We start from the raw sequence: 14,995 nt of genomic DNA on the forward strand, positions 1-14,995 counted from the left end.
TTTTTTTTCATTCACAATCAATAAAAATACAAATCCTTTCATTGTAACAATTTGATTTTTATTTTTAACTCATCAACTAACTGGTAACAATTTAAATCAACCGGTAAAATATATTTAAAGATCACAATCAAGGTTAAAAACTTTGACTTTGTGAACAATTAATGAAAAATAATCACATTTTTGATCAACAATTAACTAAAATCAAAGACAATCAAGGTTTTTCTTTACTTCGTTGTCACAATTGTGTATTAATCAAAAAGATTAATCTTCATATGGATTAATACAACATTGGGTAAAGTCAATTAATCATCATTTTCAATTATCATCATTTGATTGATTAATATTATTTTAAACTTATTTTTTTGTATACATAATTTAAATTTAGATTATCATGAGATTACCTTGAAAATCAATTTATAAAAACAATCATAATCTTTTGATTTACATATAAATGAAAAAAAGTTAACTACTGACAATCAAAAACTAATAATTAACAATCATATTTGCATTCATGGTAATCAATTGATTGTATTACTCTTAGGATCCAGCAAAATCCAATGAACTTTAATCATTAGATAAATTATCATGATTATTAGTGATTAATCAACAATTTAAATGACCGAGGTAATTGACCAAAAGTTAAGTGAAAGTTAATCAATATTAGTTGGAAACTTTAAATTGATTAACAGTGGTTACATTTATTATTTAAGTTGATTATTAACACTTGATCATGTCAATTGTTGATTATAATCAATTAATTAAATACACACCAAAGTTGCCATTGTATTAATCAAAACATGAAGAATAAGATGAAATCAAATTAAATCCAATTATTGATTACCATGAATGAAAAGAGCAAAAGTTTTATGATTAAAAGGATAAATTTTTAATGAGAAATCAACAAATTAACACACAAAGAGAGAGATGCAATCAAATTAAACGATAAGAAGTGATGATAATTAAAAGATGATTTATGAAACCATGATAATTTGATTACAGAACAATTAAAATTAAGTTAATTACTAGAATTTGGTTAATCAAAAAGGAAAATATTAACTCCTTAGTAACTAATGGCTCCTCTTCCTGAGGCAATTAAGATGGAGAGCAAAATAAAAGCATAATCTTAACCAAATCAACTCAATTAATTGGAATTGAAATATTTTTAATTAGTCTTTTAACTCTTTTTCACCACAATCAGATTAAATCAGGGAGTAAAACTAATTAACTTACGTTTAAAATTGTCTGTGTGAGAAATAAAAGTTAATTACTAATCAATAATTAGTGGATAACTTTTTCTCCCCTTTCAATTGATACAGAAAAAAAGAGAGAGAGAAAAAGAAAATCTCTCAAACTAATCAACAATAATAATCGATTGTGATTACTGTTGATTGTTAATCAATCTGATTTTAACTCACATCTCTCAGGATAATATTGATTGAAATACAATTTATTGGAAACCATCAACTAATTACGGATGACATTAAATCCACAGCAACAAAAATAAGGATTTATATATAAATATCTCAGGTAAGATAATTATGATTGTAATTAAGGTCAAAGAAATTGAATTAGAGAATCAAAATAAATTTTAATCGTTTAAAATCAAATCAAAATGATCACAAAAATCACCATGAAAATCAACATTGACATGGAGAGAATCAAATTGCGTAGGTTGTTAATTTTAAATCATCTTAATCATGATCATTAATTTGATTATCGTTTTTACAGGTTACAGAGGGTATAAAATGTCCAAATTGATTGCGTGATTAACAATCAATTGATTTAACTCTTTCTAGTATCGTAAACTTATATCATTTAGGTTCCCATGTTATTATTATTATATATTGACATTATCAGAATATTCATCTCATCTCATTTTTTGTTGACAGTTTTTAATCTCTTAAACTATTAATCCATTAAAAAAAAAGGGGTTATATAGATTAGTGGATAATAGCCTTAGGGTAAATTATTATCTTAAGAATATGATTGCAAACTGAATTAAGATTTTAATTCACTTCTCTTTGCTTTCTTTAATGAATTGGATGATCAGCCCATTGGTAAAATGTAATAAAACGATTAAACTTTTTTTCTGCTTACTTACAATTATTAATACAAATGATTGACGATTAACTGATTATGACATTTAACTATTATAATTAATAATTATCATCATCATCGTTTACTATTTAACAACTAGACTTAAAATCCAACATATTATTCAATCAACTAGATGATTACATAATATACTCGTTATTCAATCATAATCACCTTGAATTGTTAGCTAATTGTAATCAAAGTTACCTTGTTTTCTACTTATCAACTATTAACCATCGCAACGATTAATTGTTTCATCTTTGATTGGTAAAATTGTGAGAAATTAATCTTCCTTTCCATTGAGAATTAACTAATTGTTGATTAGATAAGAAAGTTGTATTCAAGGTTGGGCATTGATTTAATTCAACATGCAAAAAATTAAACAATTTGATAACAATCAATTCTCACAGTCGATACATATTAATACCTTTTTTTTTGCAATAAAACTAATCAATTACAGGTAACCTGTTAATAGCAAACAATTTGTTGATTAGTTTAAAGTTAATGGGTTTTGATTTAAATGTTATTTTTACTACAGTTTCCATTGAAAAAAAAACAGTCACAGTGATAATAAAAATGATTTAAAAGGCTAATCAATATAAATTTAAGTTTGATTAATTGATTGATAGATTAATTTAAGAGAAATTAATTTCATAGATTAAGTGAAATAACCTCATGAAATAAAGGATTAAAATTCATTGAGAGTTGAGATCAATCAATAGGGATTCTCATTGGAAATCATCAAAATATTAAACTAACAACACATGATATTGTTAAGTTAATTGTTGAGATGAAACGGAAATTAAGCACAATCAGATATCAACAATTATGTATAAAAATACATGTACAAGTTTCAATTGATGCTCGAAGAAAAAACAAATTGATTGAAAACAATAGAAAAAGAGAGAAACTTTTATATGAATGGGATGAGGATGCTAAAAGTTTTCTAGATAAAAGGCTAGCAGGGAATCGGTTTTAACATCATTTGTTGACACAATACAAACAGAATATCAACAACTGGGAGTGAGAATATATTTTTACCTCCTCTGGTTAAATATAATATTATAGGTCGACAATAGAATCGATAGAACTTTTCATATTCGATGATAATATTCGAGAATCATGAATTAAACGGAAATCGTATCAATACAATTTTCCTTCTTGGGATCATGACATAAAATGAATGAAAGTTAATTGTTTACAATCAGTGTTTTATATCTGATTAATGGTTGATTGTTCAAATTAATTAACTTTTAAGAGAAAATTATATTGATTCTCATCAACACAGGAAATTAATTGTAATTGAATATTTGGTTAAATTAAAATCATCATCATCATGATTGGGTTTAATTAACTTTGATCACTATTTTGTATTACAAATGATTTAAAACCTATCAATGATTAATTTAATGGTAAATATTAAATTACCTGGGTAAGTTTGTCATTTAACAATCAATAATAATAATCAAAATTGATTACGGTTCAACAAATAATGCTTGGCAATTATCAATGACCATTAATGTTTCATGTTTTCATTGTGATCAAATTTTAATCATTTAGGAGACAATTAAGATCAATAATTAATTTGAAGAGAAAAAAAATCGAAAGTTAATCAAATGTTAACCAAGCCTTTGATTGTTTACAATTTAACATTGCTTTCTGATCAATAATCATTTGATTCTCATTGATTAATTGTTGGGTCAAAGGTTCAAGAGATTATTATTATAAAAAATTGACTTCTACTATTTGATTATCAAAGATAATTACAATTAAATAAATTTTCAAGAATCAATCAAACAAATAATTCATTGATTCAACTCGTTGTTAAACTTTTTGATTACTCAACTTTTTTACGTGTTGATTGATTATTTCATCAAATTAATCAGCCACACCTTTAATGATTAATTGTATTAATCATTATTAGAAAAGTAAACATTTAAAACAATTGACATTTAACAATCAATAGCAATTTAATTCACCCTAATAGCCCTGAGAAAGTAGTAAAAAGTTAATTGTAAGTGAAGATTTTCAATTGAAACCTTGCAAATTAACTTAGGATAAAAGGTATCAAGTAATCAACAATTAACGACAATGATTAATATATATATCGATTACAGTTTAAATGAATTTAAATCCTTATATGTAGAGAGTGAGAGAGGAAAAACCTTCCGTTCTTGGTAATTGTCCAATGTTGTGGAAACAATTAGACAGGAAAAAGGTAATTAAATTACCTTGGACAATCAATGTTATATTCAAAAAGTTAATTGTGAAACCAGAATGACAATTTGACCTCAAATAGCCTAGACAATTAACAATTGGATATAGTCAAGTAATAGAGGCTTTTTTGTGTGTGTTTGTAAGCGACACAAATCAATTGTTGGTTGTGATTAGTTTAACTAACAATGTTAATTGTCCCTTTACCATCAAGATTGGTCATAAATTGTGTGAAAAGTATAATACAAAAAGTAACTATTTAATCAAGTTAATTGTTATAATGTTAATCAAATGATCAATATCAAGATTACTATTATTATTGTTAATCATAAAACTCTGGTAATAACAATTGTAATTGTCAAAAGTTAATTGCGATTAGTTTAACAGTTTGGGAAAAATTTGAAAGAAGGTGAATTAATTGGTAACAATTTAGTCACAAATCAAGTGAATATTATCATTCACAATTAACTAAATTAAATCTTCTCGATTATTAGATATTTTTCTTCATGAGAATCAGGTTAATCAATGATAATCACAATTTCTTTCTTTTTATATGATTAGTTAATTGTAAGTTAATTTCTCAATCAAATCATTCACATTAAATGGTAAGAAAAAAATCAAAACTTTTCTTGTTAATAAATGGACACAAACATAATTAATGCCACAATTTACAATCAAATTATGAGAAATGTTAATTATTATCAACTAACTTTATGAATTAATCACAACAGTAACAATCAAGACTGAATTAAGAATCTAAATTACAATAGAATACCGATTAACAATTGATAAATGATTAGCAATTCAATGAACCTTTTCTGTAAGAAAAATGGTAAACAATCAAGAAAATTGTTCGTTAATCAAATTAAATCTTATTGTTAATTGTTAATAAGACACATAAACATTTTAATCAAGGTAACAATTAAAAGAAAACAAGAGAAACAATCAAACAATGTTCAAATCTTTGGCTTAAAAGATTAACCTTGTAATCCTTTGTTGTGAAGATTAACTGATGAGATGAATTCTGATTAGTAGTAGATAATTAAAAAGAATCGAGAATACAATTAGAGAAAAAAATAAATAATATTATCAAGATTGGATTACAAGGTTAAACTAATTGTCAGAGTATTAAAAATAAGATTAATTCAAATTATTTGAGGTTAAATAGGTAAATTGTATTGGGAAAAAGAGAGATTAGTACAATTTGAATTGATTTTTATCCATAAAAAGTAATCAATTTTAACAGATTATATCAAAATGATAATTAAATTTGAATTTGACCCATTGTAATTAACAAAAGAAAAGACAAAATCAGGTTAATACAAAGTAAATTATCAAACAAATAGTGATTAGTAAATTGCTGCCAATCAACTAATGTGTATTTCAATTCTAATCAGTATCACATAAATTTCATTTTTTGATGATAAGTTTACTTAGTCAACACTGAATTGATTAGTTAATGATGGATGCTACTTGCCAATCATCAATAATCACAATCAACAATCAAAAAGTTAAACTGATTTGAACCATTTCCTTTAGGCAATTTAAAGGCAATAGAAAAAAAAAACCTTAATTGTAAACCACGAAGATGAATCAACATGTTCCCATCGGCAGTAATCATAATCATCACCACCAAACAAGCAAAAGTTTTTTTCTCTCTCTTGATTATGATTAACTTTTCAATTTCGTTTTTTTCGCAGTTTTAATAACAATTAACATTAATCTAAACATTTAATTAACTTTCTCTTTCTTTAAGAGTTACTAATCAAATAATCATCAAATCATTATTACTTTTCCAATGATCAGTTTGATTGTGATTTAATAATAATTGAAAGTAAATTGAATATTATTCTTGATAATTGGTTAATCAGGACAATCGAGGTCAATTGATTATTGCTTCAATAGCTATTACCTAAAACTTTTGATTTCCCTGTTAATCAACAATCAAGAGAGAGAGAAAAAAATTGATTCAATTAACAAAAAGGTAATAAAATTCATCATGATTAACAATCTAATTGTGATGAAGATTCCAAATCAAATTAAATTTGAATTTACATTTACTATGAATACACACACATACATTAAAAAAATCAATCAAATCAGTAACAAAGTAACAGATTATAATTAATTGATTTCAGTAATTAATTGTTAACAATACAAGTTTTTAAAATGAACACAATGTTACAATTACAATAATGTTTAAAATAAATCGAGAAAGTGATTCGTTCAAAAGCAAAAGAAGAAGAAAAAAATCAACAACAATTAACAATCGAGTGAATCAAAGTGATCAGGTTAGTGATAGTAAATACAACACAATTCAATGAATAGGTTAATTGTTTCCTCTCTCTCTCTCTCTCTCTCTCTCTCTCTCTCTCTCTCTCTCTCTCTCTGTAACAATTAACGGCTAATTGTTGCATATGGTTAATTAATAATATCGGATCACTTTGAAATCTTGACTCTGTTTACGTTTTGGGTCATTTCCTGTTGATTTTCAATTGTGATAGTAAAACAAGACAAGGTATTCACATCTTAATTGTTAATAACAATTTAGAGAATGCTAAACATTCAAATATGAGTTTTTCTTTGTGTTAGATATTATGTAAACACCCAAAGTAGCAGTTAATTGTTGTTATTGTTTCTGGTGTAATTAAAACACAACAAAATATACACACTAACTTATGAGCGTTTTTTTGTTGTTGAATAACTTAATGCTTTTCAACGCTTGAGCGCTGACCTAATAATCATCATGCTAATTATTATTAGTACTAGTAGATGGGGAATAAAAATTAATATATTACACGAAACGGAAGTAATCAAGGCATCAAGTAAGAAAAAAAGTTAATTCTTAAAAAGGAAGTTGATAGTTAACCTATCAACACAGAATTGGAAACCTAATGAATATAAAGAGCAAACATCTAATCAAGATTTACCGTTAATCATGATTAGATGATCAATTTGAAGAAATTAATTAATTAACAAAAAAAACAAAGATTGAACGATTTACAGTTCTGGTTAAACTTAAACGAAATCAACGAAAAGTGAGTCGCCATCTATCGTTAACAATCAAAGTCGTACAAGATTTTTAATCAAATCATTGGAAACTTTTTGATGACTTATGATTAATTTAAGTTAATTAATCATGTTTTATAAATCACAATTAAGCTATTAAAGTAATTTAGTAAACACCATCGGTGTGTGATCGGTCTTGGTGGTTTAAATCATTGTGATTTATTTGGTTTATCATTGAATTGATCAGATAAAATGAGAAAATTGTGATTCTGATCATGATCAAGGTGGCTAATAATCAATAATAATCAAGGCTAATAAATTGTGAATGGTGGTTATTATAAACAAGTAAAAAGTTAACCTCAATAAATAATATTAATAATAAGAATAGTAATAAACTCTCATAGGAATATAATTGAAATCAATTGATATTGACATTTAAATGGAAACGATAATAATAGGAAATAATAATAATCACCAACAATCAACAATCTGATTTGATTCAATGTCATTAAATTTTGGGTACAATAAACAAACAGAAAAAAACTACACTCGTTAAATCAATTTGATCAGTCAAGTGTCACTAACAATTCCCAATAGGTAGTTACCACAATTTATTATGTTATCATTATTAACAATTGTCACAATGAAGATTTTATCACAATCAAGTCTCTTAACCTTTATCATCATCTCTCTTTCATCCTCATCCTTTTTCCTACATCCCCATCTCCTATCTTCCATCTTCATCTTAGCATCTTCTTTGTCTTTCTCTCTCTTTTTTTTCTCTTCATCTTCACCTTCTTGTCAATCATCATCTTTTTTTTTCACTAAGATACAATTGACAATGATGAAGATGAAGATGATGATTCTGAATCTATTATATTATTATCATGCAAGTGATAAACAATATTGATAATTAACTATAATATTGATTAAAAAAATGATCAACTTTGTGTTTGAGTAAAAAAAAAATGTTGATCATCAATCAAATTGCAAATGACCATTTATGTCAATGTCATTTAATTGCAAGCTAATGATGATAATGGTCAAGATCTTAAAAGAGAGAGTCCAGTTGAAGAAGAATATTAGTATTTTCCTCTCTCTCTCTCTCTCTCCATCTCAATGTGTTCGTTGTTTTCGTTGCAGGAAGAGAAAAAAACGAAATAGCAAATGATGATGATGATGATTTAGTAATTATGGTTAACCGTTTATAATCAGCTAATTGTTAGTGGAAAAAGTTTTAACCAAATTAAGTTAAAAATGGTAGAGGAAAAAAGATGAAATATCTTCTCACAAGAGAGAACATGGATTTTTCTTTTCTCTCTCTCTCTCTCTCATATCTTCATCTGATTCTCTTTTCATCTCATCAACATTCATCTCAATTCATCTTTTCTTTCATTTCCATGTCATCCTTATCATCTTCATCCTTTGACAATTTTTCAATCATCATCAAAATCAACAAAACAATCAGTGTATCATTTTCAACGAAAACAAGTTAATCTTAATAACAAAAATCATCTAAACCTCCCAAATTATCAACAAGTTAAACCACAAAATTAACAGTTAGTTAATTTTACCTTCAAGGTAATTTAGCCTTTTAGATAATTAGGTTTATTATAAAGTTGTTAATCGGTTAATCACTCTGGATTATCAATGAAATAATCTTTTCAAGTGCAAACACTAATGGCAAAAAAGTCAATTGAAATTTGAAGAAAAACAAAAATTATTCTTCCTCTCAATTAACTTTTCTATTGGGGTGTTAATGTTTAAATCACATTCAACAAATCACTAGAATGATTGTATAATAATAATTAAGAAATCAATTAAATAGATAGTATAGTTAATAATAATCAAGATAATAATAATAATTTCTAACAAGATAATTAACGATTCCGAGAAAATTTAACATCAACATCATGATAAACAGTAAGGAGTTATAACTCTTAATGTTTTCACTGGATTTAGAGATGATTAGATCAATCATCATGTGTTGATATTGATTGTTATTCTGAGTGTATGTTGAATTTGATTGCAGTAAATTGTTGTACACTAAACACAATAGGGATGAGATAATTGTATCTGAAAATAAATGGAAATTTAATTATGTGGCTGTGTGAGAAAACAGTTAGATGTGAATAATCAAATGATATTTACAACATTGGAATGTAATGTTGACATAAAAATATTTCTCACAGAATATGAACCCATGTTTATCATGGAGAATGAGAGAGAGAGAGAGAGACAAAGATAATGATGGAAATGATGATCAACAGTGGAGATTTTAACTGAGATGATGAACAAGATGAAATTCTGAATAAATGTTGATTAGTACATGATGATGATGATGATGATTAGGGTGGAGAGAATATAAAAAACAGATGAAAAGAAATCTTTCTTTTTCTTTTCTGGGCTAAGACCCAAAATAATCATCAACTTCATCATTACACATTTAATTAACCAGACATCACATATTCTCAGCTCGAAAAAGTATCAAAAAAGAGAAAGACACCAAAAAAAACATGGAGAATATGAGAGATATAGAAAAGAACAAAAAAAAATTCCAAAGCACAGAAATGACTCCATTTTTCCGCAGAGAACAGAAATGAATCTCTTTTCATGGATTCTCTTTATAACTTGCAAATTTATCCCATGTAATAAATGCTTATAGATGGTTATTGTCGATTATAATTAACAAAAGAAATCAATTAATTAACTTACCTTTCCAGCTTTACTTGCAAATGAACCAGTTAAAAGGCTATTGTAGATTATAATTGTCTCATCTAAATCCCAGATAAAAACTCTTTCCAAATGATTGGGAAGTTGATCTGGAGATTGAGTTGGTTGACGACGACCTCGTCCACGACCAGCCTTAGATGAACCTTTCGAGGAAAATTAATAAAAAACACCAAACAATTAAACCATTTTAATAATAAAAAAGAGAAAACAATTTCATTGGAACAAAAGAAGAAAAAAATTTGAATGAATAAGAACAAAAAAAGCATAACCAGCTGATTGGAATTGGAGGGAAAACGATTAATCGATTAATTTGATTACGTTGATTGGAAATTTGATTAGAAACAATTAAAGAATTAATCAGGGAATTTAGTTGATGGATGATCAAGATGAAGAACATTAAAATTAACTAATTAATGAAATAAAAACAATAGAATTTTACATAATTTGTTTTTTTTTCTTTTTCTATTTTATGCTTTTTATGCTTTTCGGTTCTATTGAATCGGCGAATTAAAAATTCTTCATTTGAGTTTTTCCATTTTCTTGTGTATTCTTCATCTTTTATCTTATATTGTGTGTCTTTTATTTTTTATTATTGTTAATATATTGACAAGAGATGGAGATGAAGATGATAAGAGAGAGAGAGAGATCAAAATGGATGATGAGGAGAGAGAGAGAGAAAAATATGACAAACCATTAGAAAACAAATATTGTTATAATCAAGTTGAGAGCAAAAGTGGTTTGAATATCTCTTTCTTTTTCTCTTTCTTCATCATCTTCTGTCTTTTTTCTCTCTCTCTCATCCTGTCAGGGATGATTCTCGACACTCAGCATCTCATGTTACACAGGATGATAAAAAGAGACAGAGAAAAGGTAGACAATGGTTCCAATGAAGCGAATAGACAGACTCAGGAGGAAGAGAAGACATGAAAAGACAGTTTTCTTTTTTTCTTCTATATTTCTCAATGTTAAACCAAATTCACTTTCTCTTTTTTTACCATCTCCGTTCTTTCTCTCTCTCTCTTTTTTTCTGTTACTTTTTTATTCTATTCTATTCTATCATCATCATCTTCTTCCAGTGTATCTTCATCTTCTTATAAAACATTTTGTATTTCTTCCAATCCAAAGAATTAATCTTGCTCAGTAAATTTGTTGCTTTTTCATCTGTTCTAATCTGTGTTAACATCAACAACCAACCCTATTGACTTGACATGATTATCAACCTAAAGTAGCTTAAAGTAGATTAAAACTAGTAGCTTTTCAACTAGTTAATCCTCTTCATCTTCTTATCCAATGATTACAATAACAATTCAATAACGGAAATCCGGGGATTCTCTTTTTCAACAAAATCTAAAATTCAACACTCAACGATATGATTATCATCATAATCATCCTGATCTCTAACCTTTCTCTCTCTCTCTCTCTACAAATAGATATTGGAAATTGCAAATGGAGGCCAAGAAGATGATGGAAAAGAAAACAAATTTAAGGCTAAGGTCAAGTATCTTAGACGAAAATCAGCTGACACTTGATACTAATTAGAATTTTTTTGTTTGTTTTTCAGAATTTACCTTTTTTTGATGGATTAGATTGACTTGTAATTAATTCAACTGTTGGCTTGGGTGTTGTCGTAATCATCTGATTAGTATCCAATGGAAGATGTTGAAGTGAAGGATAATGAAGTGTAGTTGGATTTTCATTCAAATAATGAGCACAATGTTTCTTACTACTATTTCCAATTGAATTGGAATTAGTTGTATTACTACTGTTACTATTAGAATTACTATTAACACAGTTATTAGAAGATGAATTAGTATTATTACTATTCGTGGCACCTCCACCACCACCACCACTATTGACAGTATTTATCGTTGATGAGTTGCTATTGTTTACATTTCCATTAGCAACATTACTGGTATTCCCATTGCTTGAATTATTAGTCTCAATATGATTAGAGTTACTTGAATTTGATGTTGCATTTGAATTACTTGTTGTTGTAGTGATTGTTGATGTTGTTGTCGAGTTATTAACAGAACTATTGTTATTATTATCATTGTTATTTGTATTATTAACATTGCTTGCTGATGATGATGATGATGATGATGAAGGTAAATGTTGTTTAGATGATGGTGATGCTGAAGATGAGGCTGTTGTTATTGATTTGATGTCCTGGTCAATTGAACCTTCCCATGAACCTGATGTGGTCAATAAGGATCCCATGGGTGTTGCTGTTGTCGATGAAGGTGGGATGTGTGCTAATGGATATAAAGACGAAGCTGAACTCGAACCGTAACCTTGATTAGCGTAATAATTAGCGTACCAAGGACTCGCTTGATTATAAGGATTATATGCATATTCAAGACCACCTTGGGAACAATTAGCCATCGGATTAACAGATGAATTGGATAATCCACTTGCCCCAAATCCTGTTAAAGGTAAAATAGAAAATCATTTAAATGGATTGTTGATTTGTTGTGACGTTTTAATTGTTTATTACCTGAATTGTCTTCGGCTGTAGGAACATAATAATAATAACTTGGTGCTTGGGCTGTTGTGTTGTTATTTCCCATCGATGTCAATGAACCTGATGATTAAAAGTAAACAATTAAAAGGATTAGGATAATTAACAGTTACCGTTTAAAAAATGGACACCAACCAACAACAACAACCAGTTGACTGTTTCTTTTTAGTTATTAATCACTTACAATGGTAATTTTTCATTGGGACTCGATCTAACTGTAATCCACACCAATCCATTTCTTTAATTATTATTTGCAGAACAATTTAATCAAAGAAATATGTATATTACTAAATTAACTCAATTAATGGACAAAATGGTCAAGTGTTAACACGGAATTATGATTATCGTTGGTCAGTGGAAACTAAAAACTTAGTGAAATTTTCAAGTTCAGAGCAAAAACAAAAGGGAGATGCAAAGAGAAAACAAGTGATTGATGTGGAAAAGAAAACTTTTTCCACCCCTCCCTTGGAATGGAAGATGAGAAAAGGAAGAGAGAGAGAGAGAGAGAGAGAGAGAGAGAGAGAGAGAGAGAGAGAGAGAGAGAGAGAGAGAGAGAGATGAAGAGGAGGAGGATGATGATGATGGATGAAAAGAAAGAGTAGAACGATTGCAAATGACCTTTGGCCGAACAGAGAGAAAAAAAAGAAACACAAGAAAACCCAAAGTTCCACAAAGATTTTTCTTCTCTTTTTTTCTGGAATAAAAATGAAGATTAAAAAGGTTCATCCTCTCATCATCATCTTCTCCTCCTTCTTATCCTATCTTCACATTCTCTCTCTCTCTCTATCCACCTCTTCATCTTCATCATCTTTACGTTTTGTATTCTCCCCTTTGGTGATGGACAAATGATATTCTCAATGGTTGACCGGAAACTTAATGCTAATGTAATGAACAGAAAGAACAAAAAAAAACACAAAGACTTGACCATTCGATGACCTTAAACAAAACGACCTTAAAACATGAAAAGATTGGAGTAATTTCTTGGTAACAATCAACAGAAAAGAGGAGAAAAGAAAAAGAAAAAGTTAATTAAATGAAAGAAAAAATCAGTTACCATGGAAACCTGTGGATTCTCATCACTTTGAATAAATTAACTGATAATTAACATCGAAAGAGACTAATAACCTTTTAGAATCTAATTGTTGTGTTACCCTATCTTACTGATTTTAGTTAATATTTGATTACTGATTAACATTAATTAAAGTTAATTAGTCATCATTGTAACATCATCTATGAATCTCCTTTTTATATATAAATGATTAACTAAATCATCATTTACCAAATTTACAATAAGATAATAATATTAGTTTTCCCTTTTAAAATTTTCTTCAACAATTAACATCAATTAAACCATTTTCATTAATTTAGATTAATAAATAAACATTATTACTGATTGTCTCATTGATTGTAAACGTTGATTATTTCATTTTTGGTTTGTTTGGTTGATTATTATTATGGGCTAATGTATTTAGTTAATTGTTAGTTAAATATCAAATTTCAAACAATCTTATTGACTTGGAAACAACTATTTTCCTTTCATCTTTTTTTTTCCCAATCCATAAGCTATTAATCAAATCTAATCAACAATTTACTTGATTATGATTTTGATGATGATGATGAGGAAGAAAAATATTTCCTCCTTTATGTAACCAATTTACTACAAGCATACAAAATGATTAACTAATTGCAATGAAAGTGCAATTAACCAAAATATAACAACAATCATCTTAAGTTAATCAATGATTTTTTTCTTGCAAATTGCAGATTGATTGTTATTTAAACTAATCACTACAATTTGATATATAATATATATTGGATTGTATTGGATTGGATTGTTGTTGTTGTTAATTGTAGTTTTGTTTTTGTTGTTTTGATTAACTATTATGGTGAATTTGATGTTAATTGTTACCTTTTTTTGATGATGAATTTGAATGATGATGAAGTAAATCAACCTTAGATGATGAACTTGAATCAAAATGTGAATGATAAGCTGATTCACTTAAAGGATAATGACAATTTTTCTTAATTGCTGTTGATGATGATGTTAATTTAGTTGATGATTTACTATTATTATTATTATTATTCTGATTGTTGGTGGTTGTGGTTGTGGTTGTGTTGTTGTTGGTTGGGTTTAAACAATCATCATCAATTGCTGATGATGATGTTTGTTGATCCCATGAAATTAATTGAGCCATAGCCGAACCTGAAGTTAATTGTTGATACAAAGTGGCCCCAGCCGAGGTTGAACCAACTGACCCATAGTGATGATGTGAACCCGAACCAACTGAATAATATGAACCAGGATAACCAGTTGATCCCGTTGAATAAGCGCTGTGACCATAATCAAAACTTGCGGCCGCTTGTTGACAATTAGTTAAACTTTGATTAGTCGTTGAACTGTTAACATTTGGTGAATTAAAACCTTTC

The 14,995-nt window shown here is 27.6% G+C and overlaps 1 protein-coding gene and 1 long non-coding RNA gene across 4 annotated transcripts in view; one reads left to right on the forward strand and one right to left on the reverse strand.

Moving 5' to 3' along the window:
- Window positions 1–14,995, reverse strand: part of LOC128394605 (eyes absent homolog 3-like) — a 44,862-nt gene that overhangs the window by 20,397 nt on the left and 9,470 nt on the right. Inside the window, exons 3-6 of one of the 2 annotated variants that reach the window (XM_053354950.1) lie at window positions 14,478–14,990; window positions 12,545–12,631; window positions 11,619–12,473; window positions 10,033–10,193 (exon numbers count right to left, since the gene is read on the reverse strand). In XM_053354950.1, coding sequence (XP_053210925.1) covers window positions 10,033–10,193; window positions 11,619–12,473; window positions 12,545–12,631; window positions 14,478–14,990 — 1,616 coding nt within the window. The remainder of the gene's footprint in view (window positions 1–10,032; window positions 10,194–11,618; window positions 12,474–12,544; window positions 12,632–14,477; window positions 14,991–14,995) is intronic. The other variant, XM_053354951.1, reaches the window with a different exon arrangement.
- LOC128394606 (uncharacterized) lies at window positions 12,343–13,792 on the forward strand. Of its 2 annotated transcripts, XR_008326429.1 has the most exons (3): window positions 12,343–12,482; window positions 12,566–12,756; window positions 12,826–13,792. It is a non-coding gene; the product is annotated as an uncharacterized LOC128394606 (long non-coding RNA). The 2 variants fall into 2 exon arrangements; XR_008326428.1 differs by having other exon boundaries at window positions 12,566–13,792.

The sequence above is a fragment of the Panonychus citri genome, unplaced genomic scaffold (genome assembly GCF_014898815.1).
Source record: "Panonychus citri isolate SS breed McGregor unplaced genomic scaffold, ASM1489881v1 Contig00140, whole genome shotgun sequence".
Classification (NCBI taxonomy): domain Eukaryota; kingdom Metazoa; phylum Arthropoda; class Arachnida; order Trombidiformes; family Tetranychidae; genus Panonychus; species Panonychus citri.